Source organism: Myxocyprinus asiaticus, chromosome 10, assembly GCF_019703515.2.
Source record: "Myxocyprinus asiaticus isolate MX2 ecotype Aquarium Trade chromosome 10, UBuf_Myxa_2, whole genome shotgun sequence".
NCBI lineage: Eukaryota > Metazoa > Chordata > Actinopteri > Cypriniformes > Catostomidae > Myxocyprinus > Myxocyprinus asiaticus.
In genome coordinates, this window is record NC_059353.1 from 38,130,930 (window position 1) to 38,155,205 (window position 24,276).

The window sequence follows — 24,276 nt, forward strand, 5'->3', positions numbered from 1 at the left end:
AAAGTGGAGCCAATTCTGTAGCATAAGATCTAAAAAATTCAGCGTCAAAACCATCTGGCCCCAGAGCCTTACCTGTAGGCAAGGCCTTAATTACCTCGTCAGCTCTGCCTCGGCACTTTTAATATTCCCTTCCAACTCCACGAGTTCCCTTGCTTTAGATTTTTTGGTGAATGATGCATACTGTATGATCTGGCCCCTAAGAACCGCCTTAAGTACCTCCCAAGCTACGCCCACAGAGGATACTGAGGACCAGTTGGTCTCCATATAAACATTAATTTCAGCCTTTAACATTTGTTGAAAATCAGGATTTTGCAAAAGGGATACATTAAAGCACCAACTATATGATTTCTTTTTCTCTGTATGTGGCAACACCTCTAAACTCACCAGGGTGTGATCTGAGACTAAGATGTTTCCAATTGAGCAATCAACAACAAATGAAATGAGGGACTTATATATATATATATATATATATATATATATAAAAAAAATCTATTCTACAATAAATCTTATGGGCTGATGAAAAAAATGTATAGTCCCTACCATATGGGTTCAAAAGTCTCCAAATATCTGTAAGACCAAGATTTTTACACATCCTGTGAAGCGTCAATGTTGCTCTAGGGGGCTTACACACTTTTGCTTCACTATGATCAAAAATTAAAAGATTAAAGTCTCCTCCCAATATTATATCATGAAGGGTGCCAGCGGCTTGCAACATCCCTTCAACATCTATAAAAAAGCCCAGGTCATCAGCGTTAGGTGTGTAGATATTAGCCAAAATCAACCTTTCCCCCTGAATTTCTGCAAAATAAACATTGCAGATGTTTATTTATCAATGTAATGACTCCCCTACTTTTACTTGAGGCAGCACTAAAGAAAACATGTCCACCCCATATCTTCCCAAATTTTTCAGCTTCCTGCGAGGAAAGATGCGTTTCTTGAAGAAACACTATATAATATTTCTTACGTTTAAGAAAAGAAATAACCTTCCTTCTTTTTATGAGGTGCCCCAGCCCATTCATATTCCACGTGAAGAGAGATAATCCACTCATATTAACATGTGACATTTGACATATTAGAAAAAATATATTGTGTGTCAAAAACAATATTATAAAGACCACATTCCAACATTAGTGTAACAATCAAACCCCGAACCAAACAAACAGAAAAAAGAAAAATGTGTGCATAAACCCCATGTACGACAGCGCCAACCGACGTCCATCCCTCTAAATTCAAACATTCCATGTACGCCTACAAGAGTCCCATGACAACTTTGCCATCAGATTGCCCAAGTACGGTGTTTCTAAACAGATTCTGTGAGACAGAATTACACAGCACAAAATAGTCAATTAAACAAACTCCAGCCAATAAGTGGAATAAACACAAAAAACATGTAGATTCATCCACATAACTGTTCCTCCACAGAACAAGCTCTAGCCGCTAGCAGAACCAGCATAAAAAAAAATTTCAGTTTCCTCGGACAGTCAAACAAATATTCAGTAAGCCGGCCCATTCGGCTGATAAATGAGTGCAACAAAAGACCCAATCACTCCAATGTCCTGCAAGAGATGTTCCACAAAACAAACTCCAGGCCACAGAGGCATAAGCACCAAAAATGTACAGATTTATCCACAAGCTTTCCCGAAGAAATTATATTACACAAAACAAACTCCAGCCGTTAGGCGGAACCAGCACAGAAAGAAACAAAGAAGGTGCCCAGCTTCCTCGGGCAGTCGAGTGTATGTTCAGTGAGACAGGCCCACTAAACAACAACATGAAAATCACCAAATGGCTTACTCACTCCAATGTTTTTATAAAGGACAGAGCTTGCTGTGGGCATGTAAATTATCTACGGCCATCCTTAGCATCTTTTCTCAGTTTGGCCGGAAACATCAGAGCAAACGTGATCTTCTGCTGATGTAAGCGTTTCTTGCATTCCTTGAATCGATCACGTTACTCTCTTGTCGAATTCGCAATATCTGGGAACAAGAAAATGCTGTGGTTTTTCCAAGAAAGCTTTCCTTTACTCCTCACCTCGCGTAACACAAGGTCTTTATCAGATGATCTCAGATATTTGGCCAGAATTGTTTAGGGCCTGTCTCCCTTAGCGGCTCTGTGAGCCGCGACTCTGTGAGCTCACTCGATTTCCAGCTTATGGCCTGTTATGTTGAGCAGACTCAGGAAGAGCTCGTCTAGGAATTTCACCATACTGTATCTCTGCCTTCTTCATGCTCAGTAATTCCAACAATTCGGATGATGTTTCGTCGATTACGGTTCTCCAAATCCTCCAGTTTTTCCCAAACACGCTGCAAGTCTATCTTGTTCGCTAGCGGATTAGCAGCTAATTCCCTCTCCGATGACTCCAGATAATCAATCTGTTTCTCGACGTACGACGTTCTTGTAACAAATTCAGAGAATTTCACCTCCATGGAAGTGATCGATTGACGTATTACAGCAAGATTCTCTAAGTCTGCGACGACTTTAGTCAGCAACACAGACATGCTGGACAGCTGACGTTAAATTTCTCCTGCTGCACCATCCAAACTGAGTCCCTGGTCTGCAGTCCTGTCAGAGGTATCAGCTTGAGCACGTAAATGTCTCCAGAGCCCGAGTATTTTGAATTCTTTGACATATTGTCTTCATAAATCAGTTAAGAATCAGGGTGTATCGAATCTCACCGGTTTATGACATAAAAAGTATTAAAAACTAGCAAAGTGCGCAGAGCTCGCCATTCACACCTCCGACCCAGATTCTGCTGGTTGTCATGTCAGAGAAAGAGCATTGACTGGATTGCTCTAAAGTCAGAAGTTGCGATTCAAGCTCCGCTATCTTACTGTGTCGGGCTTTTTGTTGGAAGGAGGCATACGAAATTGAATTATTCCTTATAAAACCTTTAATCGCATCCAAAAGTATACGCGGATCATCCACTGAGCCCCAGTTAATGTTAATAAATTCTTAGAGTTTATTTCTAAACTGACTACAAAAGTTTTCATCCTGTAACAATTTAGAATTAAAACGCCACCTAAGGGCTCGAGGTGGTCGAGAGACTAGAGACATTCTAATGGAATTGGCACTGTGATAAGATAAAGATAAAGAATAATATCGGCATCGTAAGCAGCTGAAGATTAAGCAAACGCCACAAGTCTACCAATGAGGAAAAGGTTATACGCTGTCAAAGTTTATCCGTGCAAAGAGACTGAGAGTGAGATTCGTTTGCACTGAATCTGTCCAATTCACAATTTTGAAATCTGAGAAATTCGAGAGGTAAACAGAGAGTAAGGGGAAAAAAGTTGGATCTGGAATACAGGGAGTATAAACTGAAAGACAATCTTCCTATTCTCCATCACTGACTTTATATGTGTTATATTACTATCCAGATCGCAGCCTTTTATCTAAAATAGAAATATTTAATTTCCCCATAGTCAGACGAAGCTTTGGAGGGCATGTGATGTGCTCGCTCCACTTCAATCTCTCAGTCCGCTAATGAAGGGATCCACAACGGCAGCGAACGTTTTAGAAAGCCCATAGGATAATCTTTTCCGGCCCCTTCCGGCAAGCCAACCAGCCATAAATTGCTGCGCCTGCTGCGGTCCTGTAAATCCACTACCTGTTGTTCAAGCATATCCAATCGTCTATCATGATCAGCGACCACTTTCTTTTGTTCTCTCATCTCCCACGTGAGAGAGTCTAGAGTTTAGAGCATAATGACTGAATAATGGACATGTTAGAGGCAAATTCACTCTGCATCGCCATCAGTTCAGATCTCAAAGCGTCCTCAAAGCGTGCTACAGTGATCGCCATTTTGTCATCCATGCTTTGTTGCTTTGCATTTCTTTTTGGTTGGAGAAGATACTGGCGATAATCATGTAATTTCTGACTATGTGCCATTGAGAAAGAGACAATGTCGAAGAAAAGTCAAGAATAAAGTAAAATAAACACCAAAAAGGGGCTAAGTGTACGGAGCTCTACTCATGCGTGTCCAGTTCATGAGCACATCACGTAATCTCCCAGTATGTTGGCTTTTTCAAACCAAAATAATTAACCAACATCACCTTAATATTTATGTTCACTGATTAAATTTTTTGAGACTTGCCAGGGTTGGACAAGTTTCAAGGTTCTTTGTTCCACATTTACATTAATGCATTTTGCAGATATTTATTTGAAAGCGACATGCAGTGTTTAAACCAAGGGCATAGATTTGGCTTGAACTTTGGGGGGTTGCAGTGTGAGGCATTTACATGTTTCCATTGATCATGGATTACCTCCACCCCCATCCCCCCTGGAATCTACGTCCCTGGTTTAAACTATAGATTTTTTGTCAGTACATGCATTCCCTTGGAATCAAACCCATGACCTTAAAGCATTTCTAGCAACACTGGAAGAAAATGATTAGCCCAAGGAAATATTCAATAATACAAGTAAGTAGGATAAATTTCTCAGTAGCAGAAGTCTATGACATAAATACACCCCATTATCTTTACTGAAGAAATAAAGATTTTCATCCACTCCTGCTCTGAAAGCAGTAATCAAAATGATGTGCGCCACTTGCCAAGAAATCCATACAAATTTATTTTCACCTTGTTTCATAGACGTGGCAGTAAAAGTGGAAAAACATGTTCTCTCAGCAGCAATTGCATCAAAAATTTAGCTTTTGACTATTAATTAAATTTGGTAAAAATAACTGGAAATTTTTCCTGTCTTATTCTTTTTAATTTACACCCAGGGGCAGTGAGTGTAGCAACCTTCCAAATGCATGATAATTCTGCTGTTAGATTCAGTCACCTGTACAACTGATATTACAGATAACTATGGGATCTGTCATAACAAGAGTACTTCAGGGATGAATGGGCAGCATTTCCTTGAGAGTAATGTCTATATTCCCTTGTACCTAATCCACTGTTGGTCAGTCTTTTTTCCTTCATATGTTCCTGCAGTGATTTCAGAGGTACTACCAATGCTTGAGTCAGCCCACTACACCACCTCACATCCTTTCAGTATGAATGACAACATCCACACTAGTCACACTGACTGTCCTGCACTAAAAACATAGCTTTGGACTGCCAACTACTAATCAAGCTGTCTATGCAATGGACATCGATCTTTAATGAATGGCTCATGCTGCTGTGAAGTGGATGTTGCCAAGAAGTCACTTTAAGATGAAGAGCTCTCAGTTTCATGCTTGTAAAACATGAAATTCAGAAGTGTGAGTGATGGATGAAGTTGAACGATTTATTTATTACAAAATCATGGTTTGTCAACACATTACTGAGCTTGACTCAGACAGATCTATAACATTTTGGTTTGCACTGAACTTTGTGTTTTCTCTGCTTAAAATGTAAGGCTGTGATTGTTAAGCTCATAGCTGGAGGTGAAAAATAAGAAAATTTTAATGTGGCAATAAAACCACATTAAACACCATTATACCTATTGGAAATCGTGCTAAATGTATTATAATAGCACTGCAATGTTTTCATTTCTTTCCTCCCTCCCTATGTGTATTTTTCTTTTCCTGTCTTTTTAGCCTGGCATATACAAGATAAATTTGAATTATTCCATTCCAGTCCAATCATCCTATTAAGGAGCTCTGGTATTTTAGTAATAGCAGTGCTTTACTATGTCTGCACTAAAAACACAGTATCATTTGTTTAAACACATGGATTCAAACTGTTATGTGTGGTTTTTAGTATATGTTATTTCCTTTGGACAAGAAAAAAATAAAATTCATGGCAGGAAAACAGTTAATTATGTTAATTACGTAATGTGCAATGTTTACATTCTTAAAGGGATAGTTCACCCAAAAATTAAAATTCTCTCATCATTTACTCACCCTCATGCCTTCCCAGATGTGTATGACTTTCTTTCTTCTGCTGAACACAAACAAAGATATTTAGAAGAATATTTCAGCTCTATAGGTCCTCATAATGCAAGTGAATGGGTACTAAAGTTTTGAAGCTTCAAAAAGCACATAAAGATAGCATAAAAGTAATTCATAAGACTCCAGTGGCAAAATCCATATCTTCAGAAGCTATATGATAAGTGTGTCTGAGAAACAGAGTCCTTAAGTCCTGGCAATGTGCACAAAGAATGTGAATCGCCAAAAACAAAAGAAAGTGAAAGTGGAGATTGATAGTAAAAAAGGACTTGATATTGTTCGGTTTCTCACCCACACCTATCATATCGCTTTTGAAGATATGGATTTAATCACTGGAGTCTTGTGGATTACCTTTAAATGCTGCCTTTATGTGTTTTTGGAGCTTCAAAATTGGTACCCATTCACTTGCATTGTGAGGACCTACAGAGAGCTGAGATACTCTTCTAAAAATCTTCTTTTGTATTCAGCAGAAGCAAGAAAGTCATACACATCTTGGATGGCATGAGGGTGAGTAAAAGATGAGAGAATTTTCATTTTTTTGGGTGAACTATCCCTTTAAGAACCTAATTCACAAATGTTGACACCTTTCTGCAGCTTTTTGTAATAAACAGCATAAAGCTGTAAGTGTTTATAGTCTTTTATTTTTGTGATAAAGGGTTTCTATACGCATTAAATAATCAATAAAGCAAAATACAATATGCAGTTTTCATTTTGTAAATGTAATAATTGGTTAAACTAATTATTAAGTTTAACATGCACTTCTTATTTACTGATATGTAAGAATGTTTAACGTGTATTTAAAATAACATTTAATCTACATACGTATGTACAATTTCAATAGTTGGTTGCTGATGCTCACAGTGACCTCCAGGCATTTCCTTTTGCTACGTCATCCAGAGTCACACCGCCAGCTCTTAGTCGAACTGATCCGAAATGAAGTCGAAAGAATCCGAAGATTGGACGAACAAAGCCGAAGCTGTGTCGAACGTAAGCAAACCCATCAGCGAAGAGATCCTCAGGAAGAGCTCAGCGATGACATTTGCAAAATATAACGATATATTTGCAAAATAACACGAAAGGGTTATTATGTCTTAATATCTTTTAAACGGTCTCATGTCAGTAGGTATGTACAACAAACAGTGGCGATGCATGCAGTCATTAAAAGCCCAGCTAAAGGGCTTGCTAAGGAAGCAGTGGTATCTACTCCACATCATTACTTATAATCGCAATATTTAGTTTCAGTGATTCCACTTTTAATCAAACTGGTATAATTAGTTCTGTGCTTTTGGTCTATGAATAAGAGAATCCGCCGATGTGATGCCTTGCTGTTAGTAAATCTGCTAATGTTATTACTATTAGCTTAGCTCACTGTGCTGCAGATATCATGAGAATATGAGTATAAATAGAGTTGAATATAAAATAATTGAATAAAAAGAGTATAGATACAGTATTTAAATTAGTGTCTGAATTAGGGTCAGGTTACTGATTTTGCAGTGTTTCCAGAATGAGACGTTTATTTATTCATCATTTAAATATTGCCCATATTATTAGTTATAGGCTATACAATATGTGCTTTATTTCAGTGTGTTTTGGTTTTCTACATTCACTTTCAACTCTGTGGTGGCTAAGAAATGTGAAACTGTTGGGGTTGAAAGTTAAGGAAATATGTTGAGGATTGCCAGCAATTTATCCCCATACAGTATCCATTGTCTATTTTGTCAGCACAAAACATTGAGTGGTAAGAATGGAGTATTATAAGTCATTGACTCACTGATCTATTGATTTTCTCTTGTCCATTCAGGTGTGCATTGAGCTTTGTGTAAGATGTCTATGGTCCTGTTTGCCTCTGTGGTGAGAGTGAGGGACGGTCTGCCCCTGTCTGCCTCCACGGACCATGAACAGGATAAAGGACTTCAGGAGGTTAAGAAACATCTAAAGGGTCTATCCAAAAAACTCAGCCAGTTTCCAGATCGCTGCTCACTCAGATCCGGCCTATACAACATCAAGTGAGTTATCGTTGTAATGGACTTGAGGGTGGTTGGGAAACTGTGGGATGATACACCATATGCATGCCTTCAGTCTGAAAACAAAATTTGGTATTTGTAGTGCACTACACTATATTAATTGCACTCTTAAAAGGTATTCTGTTATATTTAAATGACTAATCTGAAATATTTCAAATGACTGATAGCATTCTGCAGCGTATAGGTGCCAAGCAAAGCAGAGGAATGGCTGGATTTTTATTTAAAACACACAATTACTATTTATTAAGAACTTATGCAACCAAATCAGACATCATGAACTATGCTTTCATTTTTTTTTTTTCAGTTTCCCTTTAATAAATCCCAGTTCAAGTCTTAAAGGGACAGTTCACCCAAAAATGTAAATTCTGTTATCATTTACTCGCCCTCATGCCATCGCAGATATGCATGACTTCCTTTCTTCTGCTGAACACAAACAAAGATATTTATAAGAATATTTCAGCTCTGTAGGTCCTTTCAATGCAAGTGAATGGTGGCCAGACCTTTGAAGCTTCAAAAATCACATAAAGGCAGTAATAAAATTAATCCACGTTACTCCAGTGATTTAATATATGTATAGTGATGCAACTGCTTTGGATGAGAAAAAGATCATCTTAAAAATTGTCTTAAATATTAATCTGTTTCTCACCCACACCTATCATATCGCTTCTAAAGACTTATATTAAACCACTGGAGCCGAATGGATTACTTTTTGCAAATATTCTTCTAAAAATCTCAGTTTGTGTTCAGCAGAAGAAAGTCATACACATCTAGGATGGCAGGAAGGTGAGTAAATGATGAGAGAATTTTCATTTTTGGGTGAATTATCCCTTTAAATGAGCCTTTATTAAAATCATTGGTCTGAAAGAGTCTTGTTCATTTGTACTTAAAGGAATAGTTCATCCAAAAATGAAAATTCTCTCATTATTTACTCACCCTCATGCCATCCTGAATGTGTATGACTTTCATTCTTCAGCAGAACACAAATTACGATTTTTAGAAGAATATCTTTGCTCTTTTGGTCCATACAATGCAAGTGAATGGGTGCCATCATTGTGAAGCTCCACAAATCACATACGTCTGCAAAAAAGTAATCCATATGACTCCAGCGTTTAACCCTCTGGGGTCTGAGGGTGTTTTGGGCCCTGGAGAAGTTTTGACATGCCTTGACATTTGTGCTTTGGCTGCATTTATTTGATACAAAATACAGCAAAAACAGTGATATTGTGAAATATTTTTACAATGTAAAATAACTTTTCTATTTGAATATATTGTAAAATGCAATTTATTCCTGTGATCAAAGCTGAATTTTCAGCATCATTACTGCAGTCTTCAGTGTCACATGATCCTTCAGAAATCATTCTAAAATGCTGATTTTCTAATATGGGCATATTTACAGCACATTTTACACATTTACACCCGAACAGATATTTGCAAGCACAAGCTTCGTTGATGATAATGAGGCAGCATAAACACTAGTTAAAATATAATCTAAACATTCATATTATTTTTATATCATATTACATCTCATATTTATATCATACAGCTTACAATTTAAATACCTGCTTTAGCCGAAACAACATTTAAATGTAACTAAAACTTGCCTATTAGGACATATTTCAAATGCCAATACTCTGAATACTGGCTGGCAAGTCTGGAAATAGTCCAACTAGTAAAATATGTCCATGTTTATATAAAATAGCATGTCAACTAATATGTAAGTAAAACTAAATGACTTACTCATCCGAAATTGTATCCTCGGCTGGATCAAGCCGCTCTTCAAAATGCAAACGTTCCTCATCGGATTCCCACTCTTCTTCTGAGGAAAATGTGAACTCTTCGTCACTATCCAGGAACTTCCTCACCTGTGTAGTGTGCCATCTTCCAAACGCGCAGAAAAATGAATGAACTTGATGCTTTTTAAGGCATTGTTGGTGGCGTTTACCATTTGCATTGATCGCCTCAGCACATTACCGTATGAATAGCGCGCTCTGCTGGTGGGTGTGATCACATTAGCGATAATTAGCTGAGCCAGGAGAAACTGTACATTGCTTTGTTTCATACAGATTACATTGCAGGAGAATATTTGTTTTAAATTTGAATTGTTTTATTTAAAAGTAGACATTTTAAGCTTTCTTTAGACATATGTTTCATGTTTGTCTGATAAGTATTCGCAGAGTTTCAGTTCATTTTTGTGATGTGTTTCAGAAAGATGCTTGCGGAGACAGAGACGGCTGAAAGCGCACCCTGTTTATTTTCTTTATTTTACAAAAGCACAAGGTTTTGTTGTTATTGTGAGTGTACACAAAAGTAGACCCTTTATGGTTTCTAAAGATGTCTTACACTTATCTGTATGCCCAAAAATGTATAGTATTTTTAGTTGTTTCCGCTGTTATGAGGAAGAAATTCAGCAGGACGCGCCGGCGCATCCGTCGACCCCAGAGGGTGTTAAATCAGTGTCTTCAGAAGTGATATTATAGGTGTGGGTGACAAAGAGATCAATATTTATGTTCATTTTTACTATAAATTCTCCACCCTGTTCAGTCAATCTCCTCTTTAACTTTCATTTTCACATTCTTCTTCTTGTGTTTTTGGTGATTCTTCATGCATACACCCCCTACTGGGCAGGGAGAAGAATTTCTAGCAAAGATTGACTTAAATATTGATCTGTTTCTCATCCAAATCTATCATATCACTTCTGAAGATATTGATTTAACCACTAGAGTCATATGTATTACTTTTATGCTCCCTCAATGTGCTTTTTGGAGCGTCAACATTTTGGCACCCATTCACTTGCATTGTATGGACCTACAGAGCTGAGATATTTCTATAAAAATCTTAATTTGTGTTCTGCAGAAGAAAGTCAAACACATTTGGAATGGCATGAGGGTGAGTAAATAATGAGAGAATTTCCATCTTTGGGTGAACTAATCCTTTAAGGGATTAGTTAACAGAAAAAGTTAAATTCTGTCCTCGTACTCACTTATAATGTTATTCCAAACCCATATGACTTTCCTTCTTCTGTGGTATACAAAAGGAAATGTCAGGCAGAATGTTTACGCTGGTCTTTCCCAGTCAACGAATGCATACTGTGACCACAGGCTGTCAAGCTCCAAAAATGACAAAAAAGCACGTGTATCTTATGTGCTGTATTACAAGTCTTTTGAAGCCATTTGATAGTTTCTTGTGGAATTTTTTAGTAAAATAGGATTGAAATATTGATGTGTTACAAGTCTTTTGAAGCCATACAATAGTTTTTTGTGGAATATAGTGCACAAGTCAGATGGACTGCTTTTATGGTGTTTTGTTTTTTTGTTGTTGTTTTTTTGGAGCTTGATGGCATTCTTGAAAAATTTTGCATTTCATTGAAGAGAGAAAGTCAAATGGGTTTGAAACAAAATTATGGTGAATAAATGATGATAGAATTTTCATTTTCAGGTAAACTATCCCTTCAATCAAAACAACCAACAACAAGAAATGAAACTGAGGCATAGAGTGCACTGTTTGGCAACTTAGTCTGATGTCAAATTTAAAGTTCCCCTTCAGTGAGGTCTAATTCAGATTCATTGCATTGAGGGACCCTGGGGTGACCATTTCATAGCCTGGCTTTCCAGACGGCCGCCATTCATCACCCCAAACTTCACAAGCTGGCAGAAACGAGTCAGCTCTCTCTCTGGAGTGTGACTCAATTGATTGTTTCATCTCTGCAGATAGACATTAACATGGAGAGACACAATGACAAAGTTTCCAGTTTCCTGAGGCAAGTTACTAAACTGTCCTCAGAAGGAAAACAAAGTGTCTTAAAGAGAACTTGGTGAACATACAGATCCAGAGAGTTGGTGTTAAACAGAGTGTGAAGGGTTATATTAAACAGTGTGGTCGTTTGGAGTCAAATGGAATTTCAGGTTCATTACTGCAACCTTTCCCGCCCTCTTTGTCCTTAGTGACTAATGTCATGTTCTCATATGTGGCCACCTCCCAGCGCTGTCAGTATATGTCTAAGACATCACTGAAAAGTAATAATGACATGAGAAACTCCCTCCTAACGTACTGGATCATCGATATGATTGTCATAATGTAAATTGCTTTCCACAGTTTCACAAGCTCACTTGGAGTTGGCTATTTGATGGTTTGCACGGAGAACTATCCAAATGTCCTGGCCTTCAGCTTTCTGGATGAACTTCAGAGAGAATTCATTGTCACGTATGACACCAAGCGGATCAACAGTGCTTTGAGGCCTTTCTCCTTCATTGAGTTTGGTGAGCTTTTGCCCATAGAGTTAATGGGGGGGGGGGGGTGCGGGGTGTTTAACTCTAAACCTTTAAGGGATAGTTCACCCAAAAATTATAAAAATTCGCTCCTCATTTACTCACCCTCATGCCATCCCAGATGTGTATGACTTTCTTTTTACTTCAGAACACAAACAAAGATTTTTAGAAGAATATCTCAGCTCTGTAGGTCCATACAATGCAAGTAAATGGTGACCAGACATTTCAAGCTCCAAAAATCATATAAAGGCAGCATATAAGTAATCCATATGACTCCAGTGGTTATATCCATGTCCTCAGTAGCAATATCATAAGCGTGGTAAGAAACAAGTAAATCTTAAAGTAATCTTTTACTATAAATCTTCACTTCTGAAGGTGAAGTGAAAGTGGAGATTTATAGTAAAAAAGGATTGAAATATTGATCTGTTTCTCACCTAAAGTGATTGCATCACTTCAGACCACTGGAGTCATATGTATTATTTTATGCTGCCTTTTAAGTGATTTTTGGAGCTTGAAAGGTCTGGCCACCATTCAATTGCATTGAAAGGACCAACAGAGCTGAGATTTTCTTCTAAAAATTTTTGTTTGTGTTCAGCAATAAAAAGAAAGTCATACACATCTGGGATGGCATGAAGGTGAGTAAATGATGAGAGAATTTTCATTTTTGGGTGAACTATCCCTTTAATTTAACCATAAGCGTTAGTCGAGTCTCTTGTGCACTTTTCGAGTACTAGAGTGCTTAGAAGGTTGTCTATTTAGACAATAGACAGCAACTCACTGTGTTTTGTTTAGAATCTTGCTTGCTAACTCAAAACCTCAGTCTAAACAGGCCCAGAAACTATAGACTTACCAAGACAACAATCGTTCTCTCATGCTGCCTGAAGACCTTGCAATCAAAGTGATTTGAAATGCACTGAAGTCATTTTTAACATGTACACCATATTGCAACTGAAGCATTCATTTAGTGTGCCTGCCGTTTCTGTGGTTTTGACAGATAACTTCATCCGGAAAACCAAGCAACGTTACAATAGCCCACGTTCCCTCTCCACCAAGATTAATCTGGCCGACATGCAGACTGAGATCAAGCTCCGGCCTCCTTATCAGCTCTCCCCGGAGGACATTAGATCAATCAATGGCTTCTCACAACAAAAGCAGTCTAAATATAACGGCATAGGTAAGGAACACACTGTGACCATGACACATACACATCCTTGTATTAAAGGGCTTTTTTTTTCAAGAACATCTTGAAAGTGGTATTTATTCTAGTTGTTCTCTATCAGAGAGCTTGTCAGAGCTGTGGCACAGCAGTTAGCGACTATACTCCTAAAACATTGAGCTGTGGGGCTTATACAGGTTAGATTCTAGCCTGCAGCATTTTCAAAATTAAAACAAAATAGAACTTACATGTCACTTTTACCGTTTGTTGAAGGAAATTCAGTTGGATTTTGATCAGGGGTTTGTGTTTTTCTTGTAAGTAAGCAGAGCTTAAAAGACTTTGTAGCTGTCATTATTTCCCCCTTCATACAAGATATATCCAGCTGCAGCCCTGCAGCACCAGCAGTTTCAGGGCAGAAGCTCCATGGTGGGAGTGAGGGCAGAGTTACGACATGTGCTCTCTTCTTGTTAATATTTTATTCGTTAGTAATATAAAACACATTTTACTAGGATTTACTTCTTTGTTTATCATCAACCCTTTTATGCATCTTGTAACATGATTATTCAAGTGTTTAATCCACCACATATTATTGTTAAAAAGCAGTCTCCGGACAGGTTGTACCCATAAAAATAGCCTGAATTTAAGAGGTGAGAAACGTGATGTGGCTGATGTGAGTTATTATAGACATTATCTTGTAGGATATCTTTATAAACTATTTCCCTTGATGATGGTCAGCGGTCCAGGCCCCGAAGCAGCAAAGCAGATCCAAATCATGATGCTCCCTCCACCATACTTCACTGTTGGATTGATGTTTTCATTTTGGGATGAGGTGTCCCTTTTACGCCATATGTAGTGCTGCGTGTTCTTCCCAAACAATTCAACTTTAATTTCATCAGTCCACAAAACATTTTCCCAGTAGTGTTGTGGAGTGTCAAGGTGGTCTTTGGCAAACTTCAGGCGTGAAGCAATGTTTTTGTTGGAAAGCAGCAGCTTCCTTTGTGGTGTGCTGCCATGGACACCATGCCTGTTTAATGTTTCCGGATAGTAGACTCATGAACAGAGATGTTAACCAGTTCCAATGATTCCTTCAAGTCTTTAGCTGTCACTCTAGGGTTCTTTTTACCTCATTGAGCATTCTTCGGTGTGTCTTTTGAGTCATCTTGGCTGGACGGCCACTTTTAGGGAGAGTAGCCACAGAACTAAATCATCTCTGTTTATAGACAATTTGTCTAACTGTCGACAGATGAATATCTAAGCTCTTCGAGATGACTTTGTAACACTTTCCAGCTTTATGCAAGCAATTCTTGGATCGTAGGTCTTCTGAGATCTCTTTTTTTTTTTGCAAGGCATGGTCCACGTTAGCAGATGCTTCTTGTGAATAGCAAACTTAAAATGTTTGAGTGCTTTTTATAATTCAAAGTAGCTTTAACCTAAACTTTCAATCTCGTTTCATTAATTGGATGCCAGGATTGCCAACCCCTGACTCTAATTAGCTTTTGTTGATGTCATTAGCCTAGGGGCTTACATACTTTTTCCAACCTACACTGTGAATGTTTGAATTATGTATTCAATATGTACAAGAACAATACAATAATTTGTGTGCTATTAGTTAAAATAGATTATGTTTGTTCATTATTGTAACTTGGATTAAGATCAAACCAGATTTTAAGACAAATTTATGCATAAATAACTTTATTTTACTTGCCAATTAAATATCATAAACATCTGTCCTCGAATGCTCCTAGTCGGAAACTTACTGTGATGACGTAAGACTCCACCCCAACTCTGCCCAGACGCTTCTGCTCTTAAAGTTAAAAAAGCCCTTTAAAATAAATTTCAGCAGCAAATATTGCCTGTAAATAAAAAAAGTACATTTCTGACACTGGTGCCATTACTTTTCTAAGTGACTGGACTTACCATTTCCTGGCAGGCATGAAAATCCCATAGACTTGCATTGAAGGAGGGACCCAAGCCGTATCTAGGGAACAAAATATCAGACTAGGGTATGGGGCTATTTTGACTTGGACCAGTAAGCAACCGCATAGCAACCCACTAAAAACCACTCAGAACACCCTAGCAACCAAATAGAAATGCCTTGGTAACCATCCTCAACACCCTAGCATTGTGCCAGGGAGTTTTGCTTGGGAGAGTACCACTATAGAGAAATTTCACTGCTGTTTGACTGTACCTTTTTTTTTTTTTTTTCTGCAGCTTCTAATCAAATGCTGGAGCCTGTTACACTGCCTGGTATCGTTGCCTGCGTTCTAAGTGTCCTGTGCGGCGCTCTCAATTTGTTGCGGGGAGTCCATGCAATAGAAAGCATATTACAGGTTAGCTCAATGATTCACTAATAGTAATGCTGGCATTGCCCATCACTATTTATTTTGAGCTTTTATTGATCAATACAACAGACTGTACATTACTTTTAATTGTAACAGTGCCATTGTAATGTATTAAGTTAGAACTAATGGATAGTAGCTATGACTTGTAAATAATTTTGTCAGGCTGTGCACTTACTGTAGATGTAATGTGTTGTTTTGCATGGCTTTGTATATTAAACTGATAAGTGAGTCATCGCACTCCGTCTCTCTCTGTAATTCATTGTCCGTTGTAACTCAGGACTTCTTGTTATAATTTGTACAGTCCTTAACACAGCACCCTGTCTTTCCTCTTTTTCTGCTTCGTCTGCAGAACGACGATGAAGACTTTAATTACGTAATTGCTTTTTTCCTGGGGACTGCGGCCTGTTTGTATCAGGTAAGCAGTAGTCAGATTGTGAGTTACTGTCGGCCTGACAGCCTTCATTTCCTCTGCTCTGTGTCTCACCAACCAATGTCTGTAAAAGCGAAATCTGGAAAATTAGAAAAATATTGCCTTTTTACTAGCCTCAAACAAATGAAGTTAAAATTGTAGATGCTTTTTATTAAAGGGGCTTGCTAAGATTGTCCAAGGTTATAAAAATTAGAAATCTTTTAAAAATCTAGTTTGTCATGTCTGTCAAGTTTGCAGAAATGTTATCTTTGTGTCCATGTTGGTTTCATAAATTTTGGAAAAACATTTATAGCATTTTCTTAAAAGTAATCATTTAAAATTGTTAAATGGTGTAACCATCATGTAAAAGGTCATACTTTCCTTGCACCTTGAATACATGTGAGTGTACCCAACTTAATTATTAATTTAAAACAAAGAATTAAAAAAGTTTTAAAACATTTTTCAAGGGATTTCTTTTTTTTAATTTTTTTAATTTTTTATTTTTTTTACAAATATCATGAATTGTTTAGTCATGAATAAAGATATTTTTTAAGGTTACTCCATTTGACCTGAACAAAATGTGCCTTTTCATAATGTCTTAATGTCTAATATTTTTCAAGTTTTCTTGTAACATGACAACAAAATAAAATATAAATATTTTTAAATATAATTTTTAAAAGATTCACTGCAGATTTAAAAAAAAAATATAATAATAATAATAATTAAAGATTATTCTACATTACTTGTGTCAACATTTATTTTTTTCCAGAATTTCAGCTTTTAATGAGCTTTTAATTTTAAATCAAAATGACTTTGAACTCGGAAAATATAATGTTCATCACAAAAGAAGTGTATTGTGATTTTTATTTTTTTTATGTATTTGTTTAATGTTGATTTCCAGGCATTGAATTTAGGTCATGGAATTTAATACAATCTTTTAAAATTCATGAAATTTCTTTGAATATAACCTTTTGTAGTTATGATCAGCTCTAAAATCATTATTCGAACAGAAATTGTGCAGTCTCTATAAAATGATTTTAAAAACCCTAATTCAGTAATCACGAGTGACTGGAAAATTCATGGAAATTTAATTGGTAAAAAGTTGTGGGAACCCTGTAAAAAAAAACATGAAAACACCTTAGCAACCAAAATCTAGTTTGTTGCTTGTATTTCAATTTCTCATATTGCTAAAAATGTGTAACAGCTTTCCTCTTGTTTCTCTTCCTGCATGTAGTGTTACCTGTTTGCCTACTTCTCAGTATGGAGGAACATCAAGTCATTCCTGGCCTTTGCCATGATCTGCCTGTGTAACATGTATCTCTATGAACTTCGTAACATATGGCAGATCCTCTTCCACATGACGGTGGGAGCGTTCATCACACTGCAGATCCACCTGAGACAACCGCAGGGCAAAGCACCTGACTATAACGTTTGACACCCCCCCACCCCCACCCCCCCCCCCCCATTATCTGTTTAAAGACTTTAGAACATAGCCCAACACAGTTATACAGTTATCCACAACTCGAAGTTTGAAGGATTGTGAAGCAGGGCTTCACATATTGGTTGTTGAGTTTTGATATTGTTCATCAGTTGTTTTGCTGCCATTTGAGGTGAGAGATGAGAGTTCTGGTCTAAAGAAAAGATCATAACAGGGACTTTGATATTTCAAGCATGAATCTAATCATGTGAGCTTCTAAAGCTAATCATTAGCAAATAATTCAGATGTTCAAATTTAATATATTATCAGAGATTTGTATTTAAATTGGGCTTAAGATGTCATTTTAGAAAATGTATTTACACATTGTACGATTGTTTCTCTATTTTAATTGTTGAAGCCAACGCATATGCAAAGAAAGACTTGTTTTTTTATAGCTGCCTATATACAGCTAAATGATTATTATTTATTTTTTTTACAGTCAGAAACAAGCATTTGATGGCTTTATTTTGCCATATGCTTTCACACATATGCCTAATTTCAGAGTCACTGTGTTGTCATGGTCATTAGTCAGATGTCTTTGCCTGAAAGTATAATCAGACCTGTTATTTATCAGTCGTGTCAATGCTGCCTGCAGGTGTGTACCTGCAAATGAATGCTGTGAGTTCTGAGGAGAAAGGAACCACACTACTATACAGACTTCTTTTTTGCCCAAAAGCCACAATGAGTGTCAGCTGCCTTTTGTCAATGGGTCTGTTTACTATAGAGTAGAGTTTTGATAACCTGCAACTGTATGTATGAATGAGTTCTCTGTTTTGTTTCTATTCACCTGGTTGGTTTTGCATTCTGTATTCACAGTGGAAATAACAGGTTGTACAGATTGATAGCTTATGGGCCACATGTTTCAAAATTCCTCAAGCTGTACACACACTTTATTTTTCAAACAGTGTCCGGGATGATTAAAGATTGAATTATGCATCTTTGCATTTTAAAGAGAGCATATCAGACATCTTTCACCAAAAATTGCTCGCTCTCTTTCTTTCCCTCAATATGTAGTGTGTGTTCTCAAAGTGAGGCCCTGTTCTAAAACCGACAGTAAAAATCTTGAATTTGTATGAATGTGCCTGCGTCTCATGTCTTCATGTGCACAACATACCTTTATATTCACTTCTACAGATTAAACAGCACAGAGACCTTTTTGGTGATTTAGAATAAATGATCAGTGCCTAAATAGGGAAAGCTGGGGCTAGTTGTCACGGGGCTGTATCTAAAAGGTTTTGAGTCAAAAGTTTTCCCTTGTCGTTTTTTTTTTTTTTTTTTTTCTCAATAACTTGGCCAAGACTTTTAAGGTCTATATTTTCTTTTACTTATAAACCCACCCTGAGAAATAAATCAGTGGTGTACAGCAAGGGTTTTTTAAACTTTTTGATGCCAAGGACCCCCAAATATGATCCCTCACATGGGACCCCCTTCCTAAAATTCAAATGCAGCTTTATATTTTCATATATAAAGACTCATTTTTACTATGTGAGCAAAATAGTAGCCTAAGCGATATTATAAAAGCAAAATTAAATAAGTGGTTTTTATATTGTCGTTGTACTAAAACCAAAAGAAATCATATTTTCTGTAAAATATTATCTATAAACGTAATTTGTTTATTAAAGGGATAGATTACCCAAAAATTTAAAGTCTCATAATTTACTCACTCTTATGCTGTCACAGATGTGTATGACTTACTTTTTTCTGAAGAACACAAATGAAGATTTTTAAAAGAATATCTCAGCTCTGTAGGTCCATAGAATGCAAGTGAATGATAAGTGTGGGTGAGAAACAGATCAATATTTAAGTACATTTTTTACTATCAATCTCCACTTTCACTTTCACATTCTTCTTTTGTTTTTGGTGATTCACGTTCTTTGTGCATATCATTATCTGCTGGGCAGGGAGAGGAAATAAATTTAAAAAAGGACTTAAATATTAATCTGTTTGTCACCCACACCTATCATATCACTTCTGAAGATATGGATTTAACCACTGGAGTCCCATGGATTACTTTTATTCTGCCTTTATTTGCATTTTGGAGCTTCAAAATGTTGGTACCCATTCACTTGCATTGTATGGACCTGCAGAGCTGAAATATTCTTCTAAAAATCTTTAGTGTTCAGCAGAAGAAAGAAAGTCATACACATTTGGGATGGTATGAGGGTGAGAAAATGATGAGCGAATTTTCATTTTTGGGTGAACTATCCCTTTAAGTTTAATATATTTTCTCTTATCCTTATATTTTCACTATTAGAGTGATGTTAGATGTATTATTGTTCCAAAGCATTTAGAGAGAGAATACAGGCTTACAATCCTTTCTTGGTCTTTCTGACCAGTCTTTAGAAAGCAGAATGAAATAGCAATAATTTTAATTCGGTAATGTCAAACTTTAAATAAACAATCCGCTGCGGACCCCTTACCACCTCCCTCTTGCCCCCTGGGCATCCCCAGACTCCAGTTTGAAAACCCCTAGTGTACAATAGACTACAAATTGTTACAACTAGCTCAGGTCTCCCCGATGGGTACAACATTTTTTAAATATGTACAAAGTCTGATGTTTTGGTGCATTCTATTCTCAAATCCAAAGAGTTGCGATAATGATGATGATGGTGGTGGTTATTAAAGTCATTTGTAGTGCTCAGAGATGCCTGACTAATAAAACTAATGTTCCAGGTGAGGCAATGAACATTTGTGTGTATATGCGGAAATTACAGCCCATTTAGGCCTTTTTGTACTTAGTAGTGGAGAAAAACATCCAACTCTCTACATTTCCAACGTCTCCTTGTGATTATGTTCACTGCTGATCTAATTTTATCGCTATATAGTACACTATAGTGTGCTGTACGTCAGGGTGAAAAATGATGTTGCATTTTTGTTCCTTTGATTTGCATTATATTGAGTCGCCTCAGGTCTTTACAACCTTTTGACTGCTGGATCAAACCCAAACCATTTGGCCATTAAAGCTGTTTTTAATGTCAATGAGATGCCATTCTCATGCCCAGCACAATGGCCCTTCTTTAATGCATCATAAAACCTCTTTACTTGAGTCAAACTAACTGGATCGGACACAGGCAGAGACTAAATTCAAGTGTGCTCGACCTGCACCGAACTGGACTCGAACCGCGGTCTAGGCATGCTAATTAGGAGGCTAAAGGCTACAGCCTAGTTACTAGCGAGGTTTAGTGCACATCTGCCTACCAGCTGGCTCCTGTCACACTCACCCCCCTGAACCTCACTCCCATCCAGGTCACAGCACCACTGTAACTGGTCCTGCTCAACCTGCTCTGAGTGGGATTCAAACCGGGGTCTCCAGCATGGTAGGTGGGCGCACTAATGAGGAGGAGTCTAAAGGCCACAGCCTGAAGGGAATGAGGTTTATACACTGCACAGCTACCTACCAGCTGGCTACCCTTAAACAATCAAATGATTCTCTTACCACAAGGGGGTTTTCTTGTGCACATTTTTCAGATAACATAAAGGTCAGGTTTGGCAGTGGGGAAAGTGTACTGAAATTATGAAAATGATAACATGCTTCGGTGGCCCAGACAGGCTCGCTGTGGCGTTTCTTTCCATTCCCCTCCTACATTGTTTTTTACTGAACGAAAATAGGACAAATACAAAATGTTTTTGTCCAAATGATTGTGTGAGGACAGCTGTCTTTATGTTCAAATAAACAACCGAACAATATGTAAGGGAAAAAAACTTTTTGGAAAACTGTTAAACCACAATAATGACCTGCCAGTACAATGAAGAGCTGTACAAGTTACAGAAACACGCAAATTTGAAGGCAAGTAATTATGGATAGTGACGGAATTAATCAAATGACTTGAGGCGCAAATTGGAAGCGCACTGCCGCCACCCTCTGGACATTTAAAGCAACACATCACAAACAGGCAATAGCCAATAAGATAATAAAATGCTATACATACAATATGTATGTTTTTTAAAAACCATACCATTACCAGTGCTTCCCTTTCCTGTGTACCCCCCTTTTTTTTTTTTTTTTTTTTTTTTTGTCTGTGAAAGAGGCTAACATCCCCTTTTGTGTTCCACTGAAGAAAGTCAAAATACGTGGTTGGAGCAACACTTTTATTTTTAGGTGAAACATCTCTAGCTTGTTGTCGTGACACTTGTTTTCTATCGGCTGTGCAAAACTGTGTAACTCGTATGGCGTCATTTTTATATCACCAGAATTTAAATTTGAAAAATCCTCCAAATTCATTGAGAAAACACAAAAAGTTATACTTTAGGGATACTTATTATAATGTTTCATTAATGTGTTTTGACACTGGATCCTTCACCAAACAGCAAGTTTCATCAAGAACCTTAATTCATAATGATATGGGCAAAGGACTTTTACCAGTGCAAACAAATAATCAAACTACCTCTTTTTAACTATAATTCTGCAATAATAATAATAAATAAATAACATTTTAGAACACAAATTCTGAACCTAACTGTTTACATTACCAGTCTGGATTGCTTGAGTTAGCATGCAGTCTCGCTTTTTGATATTTGTATCAAAATTCTGGATAGTCTAACCTCATTTGTATTACATTTGTAGACTACTGATGATTTGTCAGTGTCTTATATATTATGTTTATTTACCTTCATGATAACACAAATCTGGGCTCCATCTATATACTTTACAGAATCGTTCTACAATATGTGCATTTGCATTGTACCCTTTACTAAAATCAGACAGCATTATTCTGTTATAGTTTCTTTTGTCTTGCATGTAATGCATGCGTGAAAGATCAAAATAGAAAAGTGATCATTACGTGAGTCATTTAACCTTAAATGTCAGTTTTTTTTTGTTCCTCACATTTTAAGTATTAACAATCACACACACACACACACGTTGGTGCAGCTATCATTATGAGGACTCTCCATAGACATAATGATTTTTATACTGTACGAACTATAGATTCTATCCCCTAAACCTAACCCTAAACCTAACCCTCATAAAAAACTTTCTGCATTTTTACATTTTCAATAAAACATCGTTTAGTATGATTTTTATGTGATTTAAATTATGGGGACACTAGAAATGTCCTCATAAACCACATTTATAGCATAATACCCTTGTAATTACCAGTTCGTAACCTAAAAAAAAAAAAAAAAAAAAAAAAAAACACTTAAACCTGCCCTCACTCACTCACTCACTCACTCTCGCTCGCGCTCTCTCTCTCGCCTATAAAGCATTTTTGTCACTTCCTGTAGCTATTATTAATCAGGTACTATTATATTAATTTCCTTTATAAGACACTCAATTCGTACATATACCAAAAAAAACAAAAAAAAAAAAAAACAAAATATATAAATAAATATAAAATAAATAATAATAATAATTCACGGTAATGTATGAGCATATTGACCTGTTTCATGTGACATCACTGTATGACCATGCTGGGGATATAGTGTTATCTGGTCATGTATGCGTGCACGTGAATAATTTGCCTTGCCTTTTCAGCAGATTCGTTCAATGTGAATTGTCAAGGAACAAAGAAAAGACGTTTTACACATTATTAAAAATGTAGGCTATATACTGTGTGTATATTATATATATATATACAGGTGCATCTCAATAAATTAGAATGTCGTGGAAAAGTTCATTTATTTCAGTAATTCAACTCAAATTGTGAAACTCGTGTATTAAATAAATTCAGTGCACACAGACTGAAGTAGTTTAAGTCTTTGGTTCTTTTAATTGTGATGACTTTGGCTCACATTTAACAAAAACCCACCAATTCACTATCTCAAAAATTTAGAATACATCATAAGACCAATAAAAAAAACATTTTTAGTGAATTGTTGGCCTTCTGGAAAGTATGTTCATTTACTGTATATGTACTCAATACTTGGTAGGGGCTCCTTTTGCTTTAATTACTACCTCAATTCGGCGTGGCATGGAGGTGATCAGTTTGTGGCACTGCTGAGGTGGTATGGAAGCCCAGGTTTCTTTGACAGTGGCCTTCAGCTCATCTGCATTTTTTGGTCTCTTGTTTCTCATTTTCCTCTTGACAATACCCCATAGATTTTCTATGGGGTTCAGGTCTGGTGAGTTTGCTGGCCAGTCAAGCACACCAACACCATGGTCATTTAACCAACTTTTGGTGCTTTTGGCAGTGTGGGCAGGTGCCAAATCCTGCTGGAAAATGAAATCAGCATCTTTAAAAAGCTGGTCAGCAGAAGGAAGCCTGAAGTGCTCCAAAATTTCTTGGTAAACGGGTGCAGTGACTTTGGTTTTCAAAAAACACAATGGACCAACACCAGCAGATGACATTGCACCCCAAATCATCACAGACTGTGGAAACTTAACACTGGACTTCAAGCAACTTGGGCTATGAGCTTCTCCACCCTTCCTCCAGACTCTAGGACCTTGGTTTCCAAATGAAATACAAAACTTGCTCTCATCTGAAAAGAGGACTTTGGACCACTGGGCAACAGTCCAGTTCTTCTCCTTAGCCCAGGTAAGATGCCTCTGACGTTGTCTGTGGTTCAGGAGTGGCTTAACAAGAGGAATACGACAACTGTAGCCAAATTCCTTGACACGTCTGTGTGTGGTGGCTCTTGATGCCTTGACCCCAGCCTCAGTCCATTCCTTGTGAAGTTCACCCAAATTCTTGAATCGATTTTGCTTGACAATCATAAGGCTGCGGTTCTCTCGGTTGGTTGTGCATCTTTTTCTTCCACACGTTTTCCTTCCACTCAGCTTTCTGTTAACATGCTTG

The 24,276-nt window shown here is 37.2% G+C and overlaps 1 protein-coding gene across 3 annotated transcripts; it reads left to right on the forward strand.

The window, feature by feature from the left end:
* Window positions 1-6,803: 6,803 nt before the first annotated feature.
* On the forward strand, window positions 6,804-18,615 carry LOC127446931 (vesicle-trafficking protein SEC22a-like). 3 transcript variants are annotated; one of them, XM_051708275.1, is made up of 7 exons: window positions 6,804-6,949; window positions 7,671-7,875; window positions 11,986-12,149; window positions 13,153-13,332; window positions 15,526-15,644; window positions 16,006-16,071; window positions 17,300-18,615. In XM_051708275.1, the coding sequence occupies exons 2-7, from the start codon at window positions 7,694-7,696 to the stop codon at window positions 17,498-17,500; spliced, it is 912 nt and encodes a 303-aa protein (XP_051564235.1). In that variant the 5' UTR covers window positions 6,804-6,949; window positions 7,671-7,693; the 3' UTR covers window positions 17,501-18,615. The 3 variants fall into 3 exon arrangements, with proteins under 3 accessions (XP_051564235.1, XP_051564234.1, XP_051564236.1); XM_051708276.1 differs by having other exon boundaries at window positions 6,832-6,992; XM_051708274.1 differs by having other exon boundaries at window positions 6,829-7,875.
* The last annotated feature ends 5,661 nt before the right edge of the window (window positions 18,616-24,276 follow it).

Excerpts from the sequence above, each read along its gene's own strand:
- LOC127446931 (XM_051708275.1), top strand. The coding sequence starts at position 7,694 with ATGTCTATGGTCCTGTTTGCCTCTGTGGTGAGAGTGAGGGACGGTCTG. Across the intron at positions 12,150-13,152 it reads TTTCTCCTTCATTGAGTTTG|ATAACTTCATCCGGAAAACC; the intron begins GTGAGCTTTTGC and ends TGGTTTTGACAG. Across the intron at positions 13,333-15,525 it reads GTCTAAATATAACGGCATAG|CTTCTAATCAAATGCTGGAG; the intron begins GTAAGGAACACA and ends TTTTTTCTGCAG.